Source organism: Aquarana catesbeiana, linkage group LG07, assembly GCF_042186555.1.
Source record: "Aquarana catesbeiana isolate 2022-GZ linkage group LG07, ASM4218655v1, whole genome shotgun sequence".
Lineage (NCBI taxonomy): Eukaryota > Metazoa > Chordata > Amphibia > Anura > Ranidae > Aquarana > Aquarana catesbeiana.
In genome coordinates this window covers 187034415-187055229 of record NC_133330.1, presented here as the reverse complement: position 1 = coordinate 187055229, position 20815 = coordinate 187034415, and the positions used below count along the sequence as shown (strand labels likewise).

Genomic DNA, 20815 nt, shown 5'->3' with positions numbered 1-20815 from the left:
GGAGCTCCTCACCAAATTCCTTGTCAGGGGTAGCTACCATAGTTGAATTGTTAGATATCCATTGATTTCTCCCCAAGTTTGACCTTGTTGTACTTTTCTATTCTACCACTAGGTGGCCAGGCACTTGGTGCTAGTTGTTATGAGAAGGACAACTCAAAGTCAGGTTATGGGTATATGGGGTATCTCAGCCAATGGGCAGGGGTTTTCTTGAATCCCTTGGCCTGCTGGGAGAGCCTATATATTTGGGTGGAGTCAGGTGATCTATGTTCTGTGCCACCTTGACTGCCATCTGGGTGGACGTGTGTTGTCTGCCCCAGGCTGCTAGGCCAGAAATTGGGCCTGTTCTGGGGGCATCTGCCTGCCAGGCTGTGTGAGGGCCTATCCAGAAGAGGGCAGCACAGGGTTGGGACTGCGGCTTGCAGTCCAACCAAATGTGACGGTTCTGCCGGCCGGAGAACCTGTTGTGGTCAGAGGTAGAAAGGAAGCTGTTGCCACTAAGGGACCAGCCACCTTTACCAGGAACCACAGTTAGTAACCGAAGCAAGTACCGGAGCAGAATTCTCACTGAACGGGCACGGTGAAGAATCGGGAAACTTCAGGTGGTGATCAAATCAGGGACCCAACCAGCGGAGGAGCCTTGTGTGTCAAGCTAGGGAACAAGCCGGTCAGCAGGGGTGAAGCTTGAAGGTATCCGAAGTGCCAAGCTAGGGACCCAGCAGGGAAGCGTGGGTGACGTTTGAGGGAGATACCACCGCAAAAGCCTTGAGGAGCTCACGGGATTCAGAGTTAGTGAATCAGAGGGTCCTGTGAGAGACCAGGAGCTCAAGCGGCTGAAGAACTACAAGTAGAAGCGGTAGTAAAGCTGAGAGAACTGTTACGTTTGAATTAGGAACTGTTAAGTACTCTAGCCGTAGGGGGCAGCAAACCTGCACATGCAGAAGTGGCACCTTGCTGGGGCCTTTCCCTGTACGGCTGTCCTCCTATTGAAGCCTCAGAGACTGCCTATTGAAATTGCAACTACTTAGTGGTGTCATGGCCCTAACCCTCTTTCCCTTGTAAAATATAAAAGGACTGTCCAAAGAAATAAAACCTCTTTTGCATCCAAGAAATGTCTGGTGCCCAATGACTTTTACCACCTTTGCACTCACTATGCATCACAACCCACTACATATTGAAGGAAGTCAGCGGTCTGTGGCCTCAAAAGGTTATCATTAGACTGGAAGAGGTTAAAGAGTCTGCTACATAAAATGCTCCGCATCGGGGTTCTTCCTTGACCCCTGCAAAGGCCGTGAGGCCTCATGTCTAAATTTTGCTTAAGGCCTCACAAAGCCTAGGGAAGCCTCTGGTTAGCAACAAGGAAGTCAACCTTGTAAGTACCGAATATGTTTAATAAGTGGCTGTTGAAGAACCTACAGAACCAAACTAAGTAACAGGAGGCGGTACACACTGAACTGTAAGAGAGAGAACCTGAACAAAGACTGAAACAAAGAATAGATAGCTAGTGATCAATGGAATAAGATTGCCAGCTCCACTTCTGGGTGTAGATCTGCTTTAATATATAGTATGTATAGTAAATCTGCGGCTAATCTGTTCATATTTGCACATCCCTGCCACATGTGAATCATTTCCACCTAGATCAAATCATGAATTTTGCAGATCAGTTCATAGTAACATGCTCTATGTGGGTAGGAAACAAAGAACTCACATGCCCTCTTCATTTACAGGGTCACATTCCATGTAGCATGACTGTCATTGTTTTCGAATCAAAAGTATACACTGTATAAATGTATATGTATTTCAAGAAAGGAAAACAGTCATGTATTAGAGGTTTTTTTTTTTTTAATTCACCTTGACATTCGGGACGATAATTGCTCCATCCAGTTGCTGTACATTCTCTTGTTCTATGTTTGCTAATCATTTGATACCTAAAAAATATAAAGGTATGTTATATTAACAGTAAACACCATGCTCTGTTATTTCAGTGTGTAAGAATTAGTGATGAGCGAACCAAGTAAATTTTAATTTGTAGGACACTTATAAAAATTTGCAAACCTCGAACATGCAAATTGACTTTCAGATACTACTGTAAGTTTTTGTTAAAAAAGGGCTAGGGTTGCTTGACATTGTAATGGGTGATATTGACCAAGACAAAGAAATTAAAAAATTATCGTTAAGCAGGAAGCAGGTTTTTAATAAAACGTTTGTAAAAGATTGTTTTTTTTTGTTATTAAAAAAACCAAACATGTCATGCTTACCTGCAAGCAGCACCTGCAGGCTCGATCCAAAGCTGGGCTGTGTATCCATTGACACACAGCGTGGCTCAGCCCTACCCCCTGCTCTCTGCTCACAGGATTTGATTGACAGCAGAAGAAGCCAATGGCTCCCACTGCTGCCTCTATAACCAGAGAGAGAGGAGAAAGCCACTGCATACAGGTACAGTGTTGGATCACGCTAAGACTTATAAAGGGGGGTAAAAGGGTAATACAAAAACACTGGGACATTTTTTACCTTACCACTTGAGCTCCCAAAGATTTTACCCCCTTCATGACCCGGACATTTTTTGCAGTTCGGAAATGCACTACTTTAACTAGCAATTGGGCGGTCATGCAATGCTGTTCTCTCCTGTAAGAGCTATTTTGGGGAAAAGGTAAATTTTCAAAATCCAATTGTCATTGGGACAGAAAGTGAGGGGCACACACAGCAAAACAAATATTACAGGGGTGTTAACCATTCCCTATGCTATCCAAAAAGCTTAAAAATAGTTTTTTTGGCTGGAGCTACACTTAAAAAATGTACCTGTTCCGACTTACAAACAGATTCAACTTAAGAACAAACCTATAGTCCCTAACTTGTTTGTAACCCGGGGACCCCCTGAGGATAGATAGATTAGATAGATTAGATAGATTAGATAGATTAGATAGATTAGATAGATTAGATAGATTAGATAGATTAGATAGATTAGATAGATTAGATAGATTAGATAGATTAGATAGATTAGATAGATTAGATAGATTAGATAGATTAGATAGATTAGATAGATTAGATAGATTAGATAGATTAGATAGATTAGATAGATTAGATAGATTAGATAGATTAGATAGATTAGATAGATTAGATAGATTAGATAGATTAGATAGATTAGATAGATTAGATAGATTAGATAGATTAGATAGATTAGATAGATTAGATAGATTAGATAGATTAGATAGATTAGATAGATTAGATAGATTAGATAGATTAGATAGATTAGATAGATTAGATAGATTAGATAGATTAGATAGATTAGATAGATTAGATAGATTAGATAGATTAGATAGATTAGATAGATTAGATAGATTAGATAGATTAGATAGATTAGATAGATTAGATAGATTAGATAGATTAGATAGATTAGATAGATTAGATAGATTAGATAGATTAGATAGATTAGATAGATTAGATAGATTAGATAGATTAGATAGATTAGATAGATTAGATAGATTAGATAGATTAGATAGATTAGATAGATTAGATAGATTAGATAGATTAGATAGATTAGATAGATTAGATAGATTAGATAGATTAGATAGATTAGATAGATTAGATAGATTAGATAGATTAGATAGATTAGATAGATTAGATAGATTAGATAGATTAGATAGATTAGATAGATTAGATAGATTAGATAGATTAGATAGATTAGATAGATTAGATAGATTAGATAGATTAGATAGATTAGATAGATTAGATAGATTAGATAGATTAGATAGATTAGATAGATTAGATAGATTAGATAGATTAGATAGATTAGATAGATTAGATAGATTAGATAGATTAGATAGATTAGATAGATTAGATAGATTAGATAGATTAGATAGATTAGATAGATTAGATAGATTAGATAGATTAGATAGATTAGATAGATTAGATAGATTAGATAGATTAGATAGATTAGATAGATTAGATAGATTAGATAGATTAGATAGATTAGATAGATTAGATAGATTAGATAGATTAGATAGATTAGATAGATTAGATAGATTAGATAGATTAGATAGATTAGATAGATTAGATAGATTAGATAGATTAGATAGATTAGATAGATTAGATAGATTAGATAGATTAGATAGATTAGATAGATTAGATAGATTAGATAGATTAGATAGATTAGATAGATTAGATAGATTAGATAGATTAGATAGATTAGATAGATTAGATAGATTAGATAGATTAGATAGATTAGATAGATTAGATAGATTAGATAGATTAGATAGATTAGATAGATTAGATAGATTAGATAGATTAGATAGATTAGATAGATTAGATAGATTAGATAGATTAGATAGATTAGATAGATTAGATAGATTAGATAGATTAGATAGATTAGATAGATTAGATAGATTAGATAGATTAGATAGATTAGATAGATTAGATAGATTAGATAGATTAGATAGATTAGATAGATTAGATAGATTAGATAGATTAGATAGATTAGATAGATTAGATAGATTAGATAGATTAGATAGATTAGATAGATTAGATAGATTAGATAGATTAGATAGATTAGATAGATTAGATAGATTAGATAGATTAGATAGATTAGATAGATTAGATAGATTAGATAGATTAGATAGATTAGATAGATTAGATAGATTAGATAGATTAGATAGATTAGATAGATTAGATAGATTAGATAGATTAGATAGATTAGATAGATTAGATAGATTAGATAGATTAGATAGATTAGATAGATTAGATAGATTAGATAGATTAGATAGATTAGATAGATTAGATAGATTAGATAGATTAGATAGATTAGATAGATTAGATAGATTAGATAGATTAGATAGATTAGATAGATTAGATAGATTAGATAGATTAGATAGATTAGATAGATTAGATAGATTAGATAGATTAGATAGATTAGATAGATTAGATAGATTAGATAGATTAGATAGATTAGATAGATTAGATAGATTAGATAGATTAGATAGATTAGATAGATTAGATAGATTAGATAGATTAGATAGATTAGATAGATTAGATAGATTAGATAGATTAGATAGATTAGATAGATTAGATAGATTAGATAGATTAGATAGATTAGATAGATTAGATAGATTAGATAGATTAGATAGATTAGATAGATTAGATAGATTAGATAGATTAGATAGATTAGATAGATTAGATAGATTAGATAGATTAGATAGATTAGATAGATTAGATAGATTAGATAGATTAGATAGATTAGATAGATTAGATAGATTAGATAGATTAGATAGATTAGATAGATTAGATAGATTAGATAGATTAGATAGATTAGATAGATTAGATAGATTAGATAGATTAGATAGATTAGATAGATTAGATAGATTAGATAGATTAGATAGATTAGATAGATTAGATAGATTAGATAGATTAGATAGATTAGATAGATTAGATAGATTAGATAGATTAGATAGATTAGATAGATTAGATAGATTAGATAGATTAGATAGATTAGATAGATTAGATAGATTAGATAGATTAGATAGATTAGATAGATTAGATAGATTAGATAGATTAGATAGATTAGATAGATTAGATAGATTAGATAGATTAGATAGATTAGATAGATTAGATAGATTAGATAGATTAGATAGATTAGATAGATTAGATAGATTAGATAGATTAGATAGATTAGATAGATTAGATAGATTAGATAGATTAGATAGATTAGATAGATTAGATAGATTAGATAGATTAGATAGATTAGATAGATTAGATAGATTAGATAGATTAGATAGATTAGATAGATTAGATAGATTAGATAGATTAGATAGATTAGATAGATTAGATAGATTAGATAGATTAGATAGATTAGATAGATTAGATAGATTAGATAGATTAGATAGATTAGATAGATTAGATAGATTAGATAGATTAGATAGATTAGATAGATTAGATAGATTAGATAGATTAGATAGATTAGATAGATTAGATAGATTAGATAGATTAGATAGATTAGATAGATTAGATAGATTAGATAGATTAGATAGATTAGATAGATTAGATAGATTAGATAGATTAGATAGATTAGATAGATTAGATAGATTAGATAGATTAGATAGATTAGATAGATTAGATAGATTAGATAGATTAGATAGATTAGATAGATTAGATAGATTAGATAGATTAGATAGATTAGATAGATTAGATAGATTAGATAGATTAGATAGATTAGATAGATTAGATAGATTAGATAGATTAGATAGATTAGATAGATTAGATAGATTAGATAGATTAGATAGATTAGATAGATTAGATAGATTAGATAGATTAGATAGATTAGATAGATTAGATAGATTAGATAGATTAGATAGATTAGATAGATTAGATAGATTAGATAGATTAGATAGATTAGATAGATTAGATAGATTAGATAGATTAGATAGATTAGATAGATTAGATAGATTAGATAGATTAGATAGATTAGATAGATTAGATAGATTAGATAGATTAGATAGATTAGATAGATTAGATAGATTAGATAGATTAGATAGATTAGATAGATTAGATAGATTAGATAGATTAGATAGATTAGATAGATTAGATAGATTAGATAGATTAGATAGATTAGATAGATTAGATAGATTAGATAGATTAGATAGATTAGATAGATTAGATAGATTAGATAGATTAGATAGATTAGATAGATTAGATAGATTAGATAGATTAGATAGATTAGATAGATTAGATAGATTAGATAGATTAGATAGATTAGATAGATTAGATAGATTAGATAGATTAGATAGATTAGATAGATTAGATAGATTAGATAGATTAGATAGATTAGATAGATTAGATAGATTAGATAGATTAGATAGATTAGATAGATTAGATAGATTAGATAGATTAGATAGATTAGATAGATTAGATAGATTAGATAGATTAGATAGATTAGATAGATTAGATAGATTAGATAGATTAGATAGATTAGATAGATTAGATAGATTAGATAGATTAGATAGATTAGATAGATTAGATAGATTAGATAGATTAGATAGATTAGATAGATTAGATAGATTAGATAGATTAGATAGATTAGATAGATTAGATAGATTAGATAGATTAGATAGATTAGATAGATTAGATAGATTAGATAGATTAGATAGATTAGATAGATTAGATAGATTAGATAGATTAGATAGATTAGATAGATTAGATAGATTAGATAGATTAGATAGATTAGATAGATTAGATAGATTAGATAGATTAGATAGATTAGATAGATTAGATAGATTAGATAGATTAGATAGATTAGATAGATTAGATAGATTAGATAGATTAGATAGATTAGATAGATTAGATAGATTAGATAGATTAGATAGATTAGATAGATTAGATAGATTAGATAGATTAGATAGATTAGATAGATTAGATAGATTAGATAGATTAGATAGATTAGATAGATTAGATAGATTAGATAGATTAGATAGATTAGATAGATTAGATAGATTAGATAGATTAGATAGATTAGATAGATTAGATAGATTAGATAGATTAGATAGATTAGATAGATTAGATAGATTAGATAGATTAGATAGATTAGATAGATTAGATAGATTAGATAGATTAGATAGATTAGATAGATTAGATAGATTAGATAGATTAGATAGATTAGATAGATTAGATAGATTAGATAGATTAGATAGATTAGATAGATTAGATAGATTAGATAGATTAGATAGATTAGATAGATTAGATAGATTAGATAGATTAGATAGATTAGATAGATTAGATAGATTAGATAGATTAGATAGATTAGATAGATTAGATAGATTAGATAGATTAGATAGATTAGATAGATTAGATAGATTAGATAGATTAGATAGATTAGATAGATTAGATAGATTAGATAGATTAGATAGATTAGATAGATTAGATAGATTAGATAGATTAGATAGATTAGATAGATTAGATAGATTAGATAGATTAGATAGATTAGATAGATTAGATAGATTAGATAGATTAGATAGATTAGATAGATTAGATAGATTAGATAGATTAGATAGATTAGATAGATTAGATAGATTAGATAGATTAGATAGATTAGATAGATTAGATAGATTAGATAGATTAGATAGATTAGATAGATTAGATAGATTAGATAGATTAGATAGATTAGATAGATTAGATAGATTAGATAGATTAGATAGATTAGATAGATTAGATAGATTAGATAGATTAGATAGATTAGATAGATTAGATAGATTAGATAGATTAGATAGATTAGATAGATTAGATAGATTAGATAGATTAGATAGATTAGATAGATTAGATAGATTAGATAGATTAGATAGATTAGATAGATTAGATAGATTAGATAGATTAGATAGATTAGATAGATTAGATAGATTAGATAGATTAGATAGATTAGATAGATTAGATAGATTAGATAGATTAGATAGATTAGATAGATTAGATAGATTAGATAGATTAGATAGATTAGATAGATTAGATAGATTAGATAGATTAGATAGATTAGATAGATTAGATAGATTAGATAGATTAGATAGATTAGATAGATTAGATAGATTAGATAGATTAGATAGATTAGATAGATTAGATAGATTAGATAGATTAGATAGATTAGATAGATTAGATAGATTAGATAGATTAGATAGATTAGATAGATTAGATAGATTAGATAGATTAGATAGATTAGATAGATTAGATAGATTAGATAGATTAGATAGATTAGATAGATTAGATAGATTAGATAGATTAGATAGATTAGATAGATTAGATAGATTAGATAGATTAGATAGATTAGATAGATTAGATAGATTAGATAGATTAGATAGATTAGATAGATTAGATAGATTAGATAGATTAGATAGATTAGATAGATTAGATAGATTAGATAGATTAGATAGATTAGATAGATTAGATAGATTAGATAGATTAGATAGATTAGATAGATTAGATAGATTAGATAGATTAGATAGATTAGATAGATTAGATAGATTAGATAGATTAGATAGATTAGATAGATTAGATAGATTAGATAGATTAGATAGATTAGATAGATTAGATAGATTAGATAGATTAGATAGATTAGATAGATTAGATAGATTAGATAGATTAGATAGATTAGATAGATTAGATAGATTAGATAGATTAGATAGATTAGATAGATTAGATAGATTAGATAGATTAGATAGATTAGATAGATTAGATAGATTAGATAGATTAGATAGATTAGATAGATTAGATAGATTAGATAGATTAGATAGATTAGATAGATTAGATAGATTAGATAGATTAGATAGATTAGATAGATTAGATAGATTAGATAGATTAGATAGATTAGATAGATTAGATAGATTAGATAGATTAGATAGATTAGATAGATTAGATAGATTAGATAGATTAGATAGATTAGATAGATTAGATAGATTAGATAGATTAGATAGATTAGATAGATTAGATAGATTAGATAGATTAGATAGATTAGATAGATTAGATAGATTAGATAGATTAGATAGATTAGATAGATTAGATAGATTAGATAGATTAGATAGATTAGATAGATTAGATAGATTAGATAGATTAGATAGATTAGATAGATTAGATAGATTAGATAGATTAGATAGATTAGATAGATTAGATAGATTAGATAGATTAGATAGATTAGATAGATTAGATAGATTAGATAGATTAGATAGATTAGATAGATTAGATAGATTAGATAGATTAGATAGATTAGATAGATTAGATAGATTAGATAGATTAGATAGATTAGATAGATTAGATAGATTAGATAGATTAGATAGATTAGATAGATTAGATAGATTAGATAGATTAGATAGATTAGATAGATTAGATAGATTAGATAGATTAGATAGATTAGATAGATTAGATAGATTAGATAGATTAGATAGATTAGATAGATTAGATAGATTAGATAGATTAGATAGATTAGATAGATTAGATAGATTAGATAGATTAGATAGATTAGATAGATTAGATAGATTAGATAGATTAGATAGATTAGATAGATTAGATAGATTAGATAGATTAGATAGATTAGATAGATTAGATAGATTAGATAGATTAGATAGATTAGATAGATTAGATAGATTAGATAGATTAGATAGATTAGATAGATTAGATAGATTAGATAGATTAGATAGATTAGATAGATTAGATAGATTAGATAGATTAGATAGATTAGATAGATTAGATAGATTAGATAGATTAGATAGATTAGATAGATTAGATAGATTAGATAGATTAGATAGATTAGATAGATTAGATAGATTAGATAGATTAGATAGATTAGATAGATTAGATAGATTAGATAGATTAGATAGATTAGATAGATTAGATAGATTAGATAGATTAGATAGATTAGATAGATTAGATAGATTAGATAGATTAGATAGATTAGATAGATTAGATAGATTAGATAGATTAGATAGATTAGATAGATTAGATAGATTAGATAGATTAGATAGATTAGATAGATTAGATAGATTAGATAGATTAGATAGATTAGATAGATTAGATAGATTAGATAGATTAGATAGATTAGATAGATTAGATAGATTAGATAGATTAGATAGATTAGATAGATTAGATAGATTAGATAGATTAGATAGATTAGATAGATTAGATAGATTAGATAGATTAGATAGATTAGATAGATTAGATAGATTAGATAGATTAGATAGATTAGATAGATTAGATAGATTAGATAGATTAGATAGATTAGATAGATTAGATAGATTAGATAGATTAGATAGATTAGATAGATTAGATAGATTAGATAGATTAGATAGATTAGATAGATTAGATAGATTAGATAGATTAGATAGATTAGATAGATTAGATAGATTAGATAGATTAGATAGATTAGATAGATTAGATAGATTAGATAGATTAGATAGATTAGATAGATTAGATAGATTAGATAGATTAGATAGATTAGATAGATTAGATAGATTAGATAGATTAGATAGATTAGATAGATTAGATAGATTAGATAGATTAGATAGATTAGATAGATTAGATAGATTAGATAGATTAGATAGATTAGATAGATTAGATAGATTAGATAGATTAGATAGATTAGATAGATTAGATAGATTAGATAGATTAGATAGATTAGATAGATTAGATAGATTAGATAGATTAGATAGATTAGATAGATTAGATAGATTAGATAGATTAGATAGATTAGATAGATTAGATAGATTAGATAGATTAGATAGATTAGATAGATTAGATAGATTAGATAGATTAGATAGATTAGATAGATTAGATAGATTAGATAGATTAGATAGATTAGATAGATTAGATAGATTAGATAGATTAGATAGATTAGATAGATTAGATAGATTAGATAGATTAGATAGATTAGATAGATTAGATAGATTAGATAGATTAGATAGATTAGATAGATTAGATAGATTAGATAGATTAGATAGATTAGATAGATTAGATAGATTAGATAGATTAGATAGATTAGATAGATTAGATAGATTAGATAGATTAGATAGATTAGATAGATTAGATAGATTAGATAGATTAGATAGATTAGATAGATTAGATAGATTAGATAGATTAGATAGATTAGATAGATTAGATAGATTAGATAGATTAGATAGATTAGATAGATTAGATAGATTAGATAGATTAGATAGATTAGATAGATTAGATAGATTAGATAGATTAGATAGATTAGATAGATTAGATAGATTAGATAGATTAGATAGATTAGATAGATTAGATAGATTAGATAGATTAGATAGATTAGATAGATTAGATAGATTAGATAGATTAGATAGATTAGATAGATTAGATAGATTAGATAGATTAGATAGATTAGATAGATTAGATAGATTAGATAGATTAGATAGATTAGATAGATTAGATAGATTAGATAGATTAGATAGATTAGATAGATTAGATAGATTAGATAGATTAGATAGATTAGATAGATTAGATAGATTAGATAGATTAGATAGATTAGATAGATTAGATAGATTAGATAGATTAGATAGATTAGATAGATTAGATAGATTAGATAGATTAGATAGATTAGATAGATTAGATAGATTAGATAGATTAGATAGATTAGATAGATTAGATAGATTAGATAGATTAGATAGATTAGATAGATTAGATAGATTAGATAGATTAGATAGATTAGATAGATTAGATAGATTAGATAGATTAGATAGATTAGATAGATTAGATAGATTAGATAGATTAGATAGATTAGATAGATTAGATAGATTAGATAGATTAGATAGATTAGATAGATTAGATAGATTAGATAGATTAGATAGATTAGATAGATTAGATAGATTAGATAGATTAGATAGATTAGATAGATTAGATAGATTAGATAGATTAGATAGATTAGATAGATTAGATAGATTAGATAGATTAGATAGATTAGATAGATTAGATAGATTAGATAGATTAGATAGATTAGATAGATTAGATAGATTAGATAGATTAGATAGATTAGATAGATTAGATAGATTAGATAGATTAGATAGATTAGATAGATTAGATAGATTAGATAGATTAGATAGATTAGATAGATTAGATAGATTAGATAGATTAGATAGATTAGATAGATTAGATAGATTAGATAGATTAGATAGATTAGATAGATTAGATAGATTAGATAGATTAGATAGATTAGATAGATTAGATAGATTAGATAGATTAGATAGATTAGATAGATTAGATAGATTAGATAGATTAGATAGATTAGATAGATTAGATAGATTAGATAGATTAGATAGATTAGATAGATTAGATAGATTAGATAGATTAGATAGATTAGATAGATTAGATAGATTAGATAGATTAGATAGATTAGATAGATTAGATAGATTAGATAGATTAGATAGATTAGATAGATTAGATAGATTAGATAGATTAGATAGATTAGATAGATTAGATAGATTAGATAGATTAGATAGATTAGATAGATTAGATAGATTAGATAGATTAGATAGATTAGATAGATTAGATAGATTAGATAGATTAGATAGATTAGATAGATGATACACAATTTTTTTTTTAATTTTAAAAATGTATTCTGCTACATGTCTTCAGTAAAAAAAAAAATCCCAATAAGTGTATAATGATTGGTTTGCGCGAACGTTATAGCATCTACAAACTATGGTATAGATACTGGAATTTTTATTTATAGTAGTAATGGCGGCGATCAGCGACTTATAGTGAGACTGCCATAGTGTGGAGAGCAATCTGACCCTAACTGACATTGGAGGGGAACTGACTTACTGCCACTGACATCTCCAGTGACACCAATACATTGATCAGTGCAAAAAATATACACAGTCACTGTACTAATGACTGGGAAGGGGTTAACTTCTAGGGCGATCAAGGGGTTATATGTGCGCCTTACAAGGTTTCATTTGTTTACTGTGTGGTGTTTTACTAATCAATGTTCCGGGTTTTACTCCCTGCACATTGCTGCTGTATGAAGCGAGCCCATGTGTTTTTTTTCCCCAAAAACTGTTTTATTGAGAAGAAATATGCAAGTATTCAAAATAACAGTTATTCAAAAACCACATATTACAGAAGCAGAAGAAGCTGCATAAAGTGTAAATATTATGTGTGTAGCATAAAGCAAGTAGAAAATCCCATAGCTACATGTTCATAGTAGAATGACATCATGGTAATGATGTAAACAGCATGTATTCAAACGGGTATTGTGGGATGATATCCCAGTTAACTAGGCTCCTATCTGTCTGAAACAAGCAGCAGAGCCTTGTGTTTACCTACACAGGGCTCTCTTCTGAGCTGATAAATTATTGGCCAGGACCCGCTGATCGGCTTGTGCTGCAGCGAATGGCAGCACAGTCTTCCGGGTCCACGCGCATGGAGCCAGTTCACATATCTCCGGGGCGGCTGCAGAGCACACGGCACAGAAACGCGTCTTTGGCACAGATTTAGGGCCGAATTCAGGCCCAGATTCGGCCCAGATTCATCCCTGAACCAGAGAATGGGGATGCACAGCGTTCCTGTGAGATCCGCAGCCTCAGGAGCAGTGATTTTAATAATGCAACAATAAAAATGAAATATTCCTTTAAATATCGTGCCTGGGGGGGTCCCCTTAGTCTGCCTGTAAAATGGCGCATCTGCCTGATGCGTTTTACAGTGCCGCAGCAAAATGACTTCTAAGGCTACTTTCACACTGGGGCGGGCAGGCGTCGGCGGTAAAGCAGCGCTATTTTTAGCGCAGTTTTATCGGCGCTAATCGGCCGCTAGTAGGGCGGTTTTAACCCCCGCTAGCGGCTGAAAAAGGGTTAAAACCGCCGGCAAAGCCCCGCTGCAGCGGGGCTTTGCCGGCGGTTTAACGGCGCTGTCCCATTGTTTTCAATGGGCAGGGGCACTTTAGGAGCAGTGTATACACTGCTCCTACAGCAATGCAAAGATGCGGCTTGCAAAGACTTTTTTTACTGTTCCTGCAAGCGCACAGCTCCAGTGTGAAAGCCCTTGGGCTTTTACACTGGAGAGACAGGAGAGGCTCTTTACAGGTGCTATTTTTAGCATTGTAGTGCCTGTAAAGTGCCTCAGTGTGAAAGTAGCCTAAAGGAAATAATGTCGTTTAAAATTGCTTGAATAATATTTGATCTTATATATCCATTCACCCATAAGATCCTTCTCTTAGATATAGAAGAACAAATAAGAGGCGCTCATACCCCCCCCCTGTGATAGCAGTAATGTGCACTACAATAACAGCAAAAATTACAAGCCAAACTCAAGTGCACAAATTGATAAGTGAACTAATTCTTATACGCAGTGCTTATACACCCTAAATATAATCATGCAATATAATCAAGAATTGATCTGCCATAAGTAAAAAGTGAATATACTGTGCCAATCTAATACCATATTATTCATATAGCATATGATCACCATATAGTGTTACATAAATATAGTCCATAACTACATAAAAAAATCAGTCCAAAAATCGTGAAATAAAAAATCGTGATATAGTTGTGACAAAAAAATCTTCAATGAATGTAGTTCTCTGGATAGTGTATAACTCCACGTATCCTTCACCTCACCCCTGTGAAACGTGAATCCACTCCCAAAAGAACCTCACTCACCGATTTATTTTGCCAGCACTCTCATGCACGGCAAAAAACGCTTATTTACCACACTCCAGGGTAATCCGATATGCAAATATCCCACAGTGTTTGGATCAATCCACATGAAAAATAATAATTAAAGAGCTCACATAGTGTAAACCAGCACGGCAAGTTTATTTAAAACCACTACAATCCTCAAGAAAATCACTCACATTTCAAAAGATTTAAAACAGCAGCAAATGCAGTGTAGCTCACAGCAACTTTAAAATCAGTGGATGAACTCAAAACAACAAATGGTCACGGCGGACCCGAGGTGTGCCTGGACTCACGGTCTCTCTACCCTCCTCTATAGCGCGCCGTGAAATCAGATCACCCTTCCTCTAATGCGGTTCTCAGCGTTGCTCGTCACCTAACCCTGGGAATAATAATAAAAATAAAAAAAACAGGGAATAAAGATAAAGGTACACAAGGAGTGACTGGCCCCAGACTGGATGATAGAGGGAGAGGCACAATGGATGCACATTATGGAAGAGATTATTATCAGTCCCCTAGGCCTACGTCGCGAGGGAGAGGGGGATACCCATTGAGGTATCAGAATTAATATCCTTCCCCAAGGGGCTACGGGATGGATGCTCCATATGGGTATGATACCCCACAAAACTATAAGCAGTGGCAACAGTATCCCCCATATCATCGAGACATTGAGGGTAATAATGTTGTCCCATTATATAACAGATTTGCTCCATTGGTCAATGATGAGCAATCAGGGTATGCACCTTAAAATGTGCCTTTTTTAGGGCAACGGGGGAGAGGGAGGGGAACACCATGGAGGAACCCCAGGGGTTCACACCAAAGAGGGGGAGGAAGATTCACACCGACCCAGGGTCACAACAAAGATTATATGCCCCCCCCCGAAGAGAAGAAGGGGATGTAGGGCAGGGCGATCTAAAAAACCCAAGAAAGCGACAGAGGGATGCATGAACACAGGGATATTTAACCTAAGTAATGTTGAACTCAACCATAAGGAGCTCAACATACTGGTTTGAAATGTGCACCAAAAAAAGAAATGAATAAATTTGATGTCTATATAGACACATACAAATTTATTAGGTCCACGAACATTAAAAAGTACTTTTTGAGTCATCCAGTGGAATCCACTATGAAATCTATAGTACCTACCAATAAAATGGACACTGGGCTTAAAAAGAAATCCATCTTTAACCCCCAAAATCCGAGCAATCACTTGATAGAAGTGTTCAAGAGTTTGGTACTAAATGACATTGAGGAACTCACTCCACGTAAGGGGGTCAACCCACATTATATCAGAGAAGGGATCAGGTCTTTGGAAGAGAAGAAGGATCTGATAGTACGACCCGCTGATAAAGGGGGAGGAGTGGTGTTAGATAAATCATTTTATCTTAACCAACTCTTGGAACTTGTCGGGGATAGATCTACCTATAGAAAATTATCATCTGACCCCACAGAGGCATACAAAAAACTCAGTTGACAATTTTGGTGGAATGGGGTTATAGAATGGATGCGTTAAATTTAAAAGAAAAAAAAGATATCTGATCCCAAGTGCGTGTAGAATCCCAGTGATCTACACTCTGCCAAAAATACACAAAAGCACGCAGTGCCCGCCACCTCGCCCTATCGTTAATGGTATTGGGTCTGTTACAGCCAGACTGGGGGAATATTTGGATAAATTCCTCCAGCCGAGTGTGAAGGCCACAAGAGCGTATTTGAAAGATACGGGAGACTTATTGACATCGCTTAAGAATGTGAGATTGGAGCCCTCATCTTTGGTATACCTGGTGACGGCAGATGTAGCCTCCTTGTATACCATTATACAACATGAGGACGCTTCTCTAGCCCTGAATTGGGCATTAAGTAAAAGAGACGATATTCCAGCTATGCAGAAACCATTTTTGGGACATGTACTGGATCTTTGCATGTCCCATAATTATTTTTGGTGCAATGGTGATTTTTACTCCCAACAGGTTGGCGTGGCGATGGGAGCAAAGTATGCTCCCAGCCTCGCCAACCTGTTTATGGCGGAGTGGGAGGAAAGGAAGGTATTTAATGTTAGTAGGCCTCAACTTTTATTCTACCGGAGATTTATTGATGACCTCCTATTTGTTTGGGAGGGTACGGAGGAATCGGTAGTGGAGTTCTTACAGGAACTAAACAATAATACCAACAATATTAGATTGGAACACCAGATCAGCAGTTATACGGTCAACTTTTTAGATGTAACAATAGAGAGACGTTTGGACACATTAAAAACAAAAGTGTTCTTCAAACCAACAGATCGCAACAGCTATTTGTCTATAAGAAGTGGTCATCATCCCGCTTGGATAAAAAAACATTCCAAAAGGACAGATGTTACGTGTTTGACGGAATTGTACACAGATAGATGACTTCTATGAACAGGCAGGTATCTTAAAAAAGAAATTTATACAAAAAGGATATGATACTGATGTATTAAATAAGGTTATTCAGGAAGTGGCACAAACTCCGAGGGAAAAATGCTTTGAAAAGAAAAATGCTCCCCAATTGACTGAGAACCAACATCAGCTGGGGTTCATATCAGGTTATCACTGTCAATACAAAGATATTGAGGGGATATTCAAAAAGCACTGGCACATTCTGTGTAAAGACAGACACTTGGGGCCAATTCTACCGAATCAACCGAAATTTATTTACAGGAGGGCACCGACCTTCGGTGACCATGTAGTAAGAAAAATTCTTGATCCGCCAGGGCAGAATGATTTGAGACTAGACTTTAAAGGTTTTTACTGCTGCAGAAGATGCATATGCTGCAGGACCGTAAAAGTTAGTCATACAGGAGTGACAAGTGTAACCAACAGAGAAGGGGAATCCTTTGAAATTAAGGAATTCAGCACTTGTAACTCCTCTCATGTTGTATATTTGATGTGGTGCCCATGTGGCCTACTTTATGTGGGCAGAACCAAAAGATTGCTAAGGATCAGAATTTCGGAGCATTTAACCAATATTAAGAACGGTTATAAATACCATAGTGTCTCCCTGCATTTTAAAGAAAAGCATCAGAAAGACCCCTCTCTCTTACAATTTTGCGGGATTGATGTGGTCCATCCGTCTTGGAGGGGATCCAACAGAGTTAGAGATCTATCACAGAGGGAAACTCGCTGGATCTTTTTATTGAAAAGTTTAACCCCTAGGAGGGTTAAACATAGAGTTAGACTTAAACTGCTTTATAAATCATTTTTAATCTAAATAATATGTAAGAAGTCGTTCCTCAGTTGATCATTAATTATTAGGTATATATATGCACTTTAAATGTGAAGTGATTCTTGTAACCTAGATTGTAGAGACCCTACCACAAGGGGCAAGTGTATTTTTTATGTATTTTATATACTTTTTAATCTAGGAGTAGTATGAATATACTTAGGAATTAGTCCTGAGGAATGGGGGAGATAACTGACACCCTTTTTTTTTTTTGAATGATATTACTAAGGAGTAAGTTTATAGAATAGAATAGAATAGAATAGAATGAAAAAATAGGCTGATATTCTCCCTGGGTCAATTAGGAAAGAAGTTGTCATACAGGGTTAATGTTTTGCATATTAGCTTGTTCATTATATGACATGTATTCCTAAATGAAATTTTAATTTAATAAAATAGATTCTCACCGTGTTAATAAGTATCCAGGGTTAAACTGGGATTGAAGGGATATTTTATGGTTTTTATAATGAATGTATAATTATTTTAAAGTTTTAATTAATTTGCGATTCATTTTGGATATTCGCTTTTTGGAATGTCATTCTGCGATTCAGAAAGCATATCCAGTTGTGAGTCAATGCAGTAATCAGAGTGAAGATTTTAGATTAAGGATATCTCTATTATGAGATAATGGCTTTTACACATGAATGAGGTTCATTTCGGATGCAGGCATATGGGTTATTCATGTGATCCACCTGCATTGTTATGTAGATCGATTTAGGGATAAGCCATCCATAAGATTTGGATGTTGCAATCAGTCCTAAACATAGTGGAGGCAACCCGCATCCCTGTACAGCGGCGCTCCGTAGCCTCTGATGAATTATCGGTGCGGGGACACGAGATGTGTGCATGCGGACTCACGGGCCTATGGGACGCTAGTGAGGAGGTGATTTAAGGGATGATGGGCAGCCTATCCAGCCAATCCCATGAATAAGTCAAATCTATGACGAAACATGTCGGGGGCGTGGCTGTGAGATGTGACGAGCAACGTTGAGAACCGCATTAGAGGAAGGGTGATCTGATTTCACGGCGCGCTATAGAGGGGAGAGAGACCGTGAGTCCAGGCACACCTCGGGTCCGCCGTGACCATTTGTTGTTTTGAGTTCATCCACTGATTTTAAAGTTGCTGTGAGCTACACTGCATTTGCTGCTGTTTTAAATCTTTTGAAATGTGAGTGATTTTCTTGAAGATTGTAGTGGTTTTAAATAAACTTGCCGTGCTGGTTTACACTATGTGAGCTCTTTATTTTTCATGTGGATTGATCCAAACACTGTGGGATATTTGCATATCGGATTACCCTGGAGTATGGTAAATAAGCGTTTTTTGCCGTGCATGAGAGTGCTGGCAAAATAAATCGGTGAGTGAGGTTCTTTTGGGAGTGGATTCACGTTTCACAGGGGTGAGGTGAAGGATACGTGGAGTTATACACCATCAAGATCACTACATTCATTGAAGATTTTTTTGTCACAACTATATCACGATTTTTTATTTCACGATTTTTGGACTGATTTTTTATGTAGTTATGGACTATATTTACGTCACACTATATGGTGATCATATGCTATATGAATAATATGGTATTAGATTGGCACAGTATATTCACTTTTTACTTATGGCAGATCAATTCATGCATGATTATAATTAGGGTGTATAAGCACTGTGTATAAGAATTAGTTCACTTATCAATTTGTGCACTTGAGTTTGGCTTGTAATTTTTGCTGTTATTGTAGTGCACATTACTGCTATCACTGGGGGGGGTATGAGCGCCTCTTTTTTGTTCTTCTATATCTAAGAGAAGGATCTTATGGGTGAATGGATATACAAGATCAAATATTATTCAGGTTTATAGTCATTTAAAGGGGCAGCTCTCCTTTATAATTTTATAATTTTTTTATATATTTTTATATAAAATTTATTTCACTATAATATTTATTTTACTTTAAATTTTGAGGAGACCATTCACTGGATCATAATTCCTCATTGAATCACACTCCATCCAGTGGCGCAGTGGGGTAGTTTTTGAATAAAGGGCGGTTTATTATTCAGAATACCCATTTTATATTTAAAATTGCTTGCAGCTGTAACGTATTGCCGCAATATAGATATAAAAAAAAAAAAAAAAAAAAAAAAAAAAAGCGTGGGTACCCCCCACCCCCACCCCAGTCCATACCAGGCCCTTCGGGTCTGGTATGGTTTTCAAGGGGAACTCCATGCCATACTTTAAAAAAATAAATAAATAAAAATTGTGGGGGCCCCCCCTCAAAATCCATACCAGACCCTTATCCGGGCAAGCAGCCTGGCAGGCCAGGATGGGGGGGCGCCCCCCCTCCTGAACCATGCCAGGCCGCTTGCCCTCAACATGGGGAGGGTGCTTTGCGGTCCCCACAAGAGCCTCATCCCCACAACCATGGCCATTGGATGTGGGGGTCTGCGGGTGGGGGCT

General features: G+C 32.2%; 1 protein-coding gene across 4 annotated transcripts in view; it reads right to left on the bottom strand.

Annotated features, from left to right (window-relative positions):
- LOC141103381 (coagulation factor XIII B chain-like) overlaps positions 1-20815 on the bottom strand; it is a gene marked incomplete in the record, with an annotated part of 968440 nt that overhangs the window by 882092 nt on the left and 65533 nt on the right. For all 4 annotated transcript variants that reach the window (XM_073592895.1, XM_073592894.1, XM_073592896.1 and 1 more), the window contains 1 exon segment: positions 1849-1925. In XM_073592895.1, coding sequence (XP_073448996.1) covers positions 1849-1925 — 77 coding nt within the window.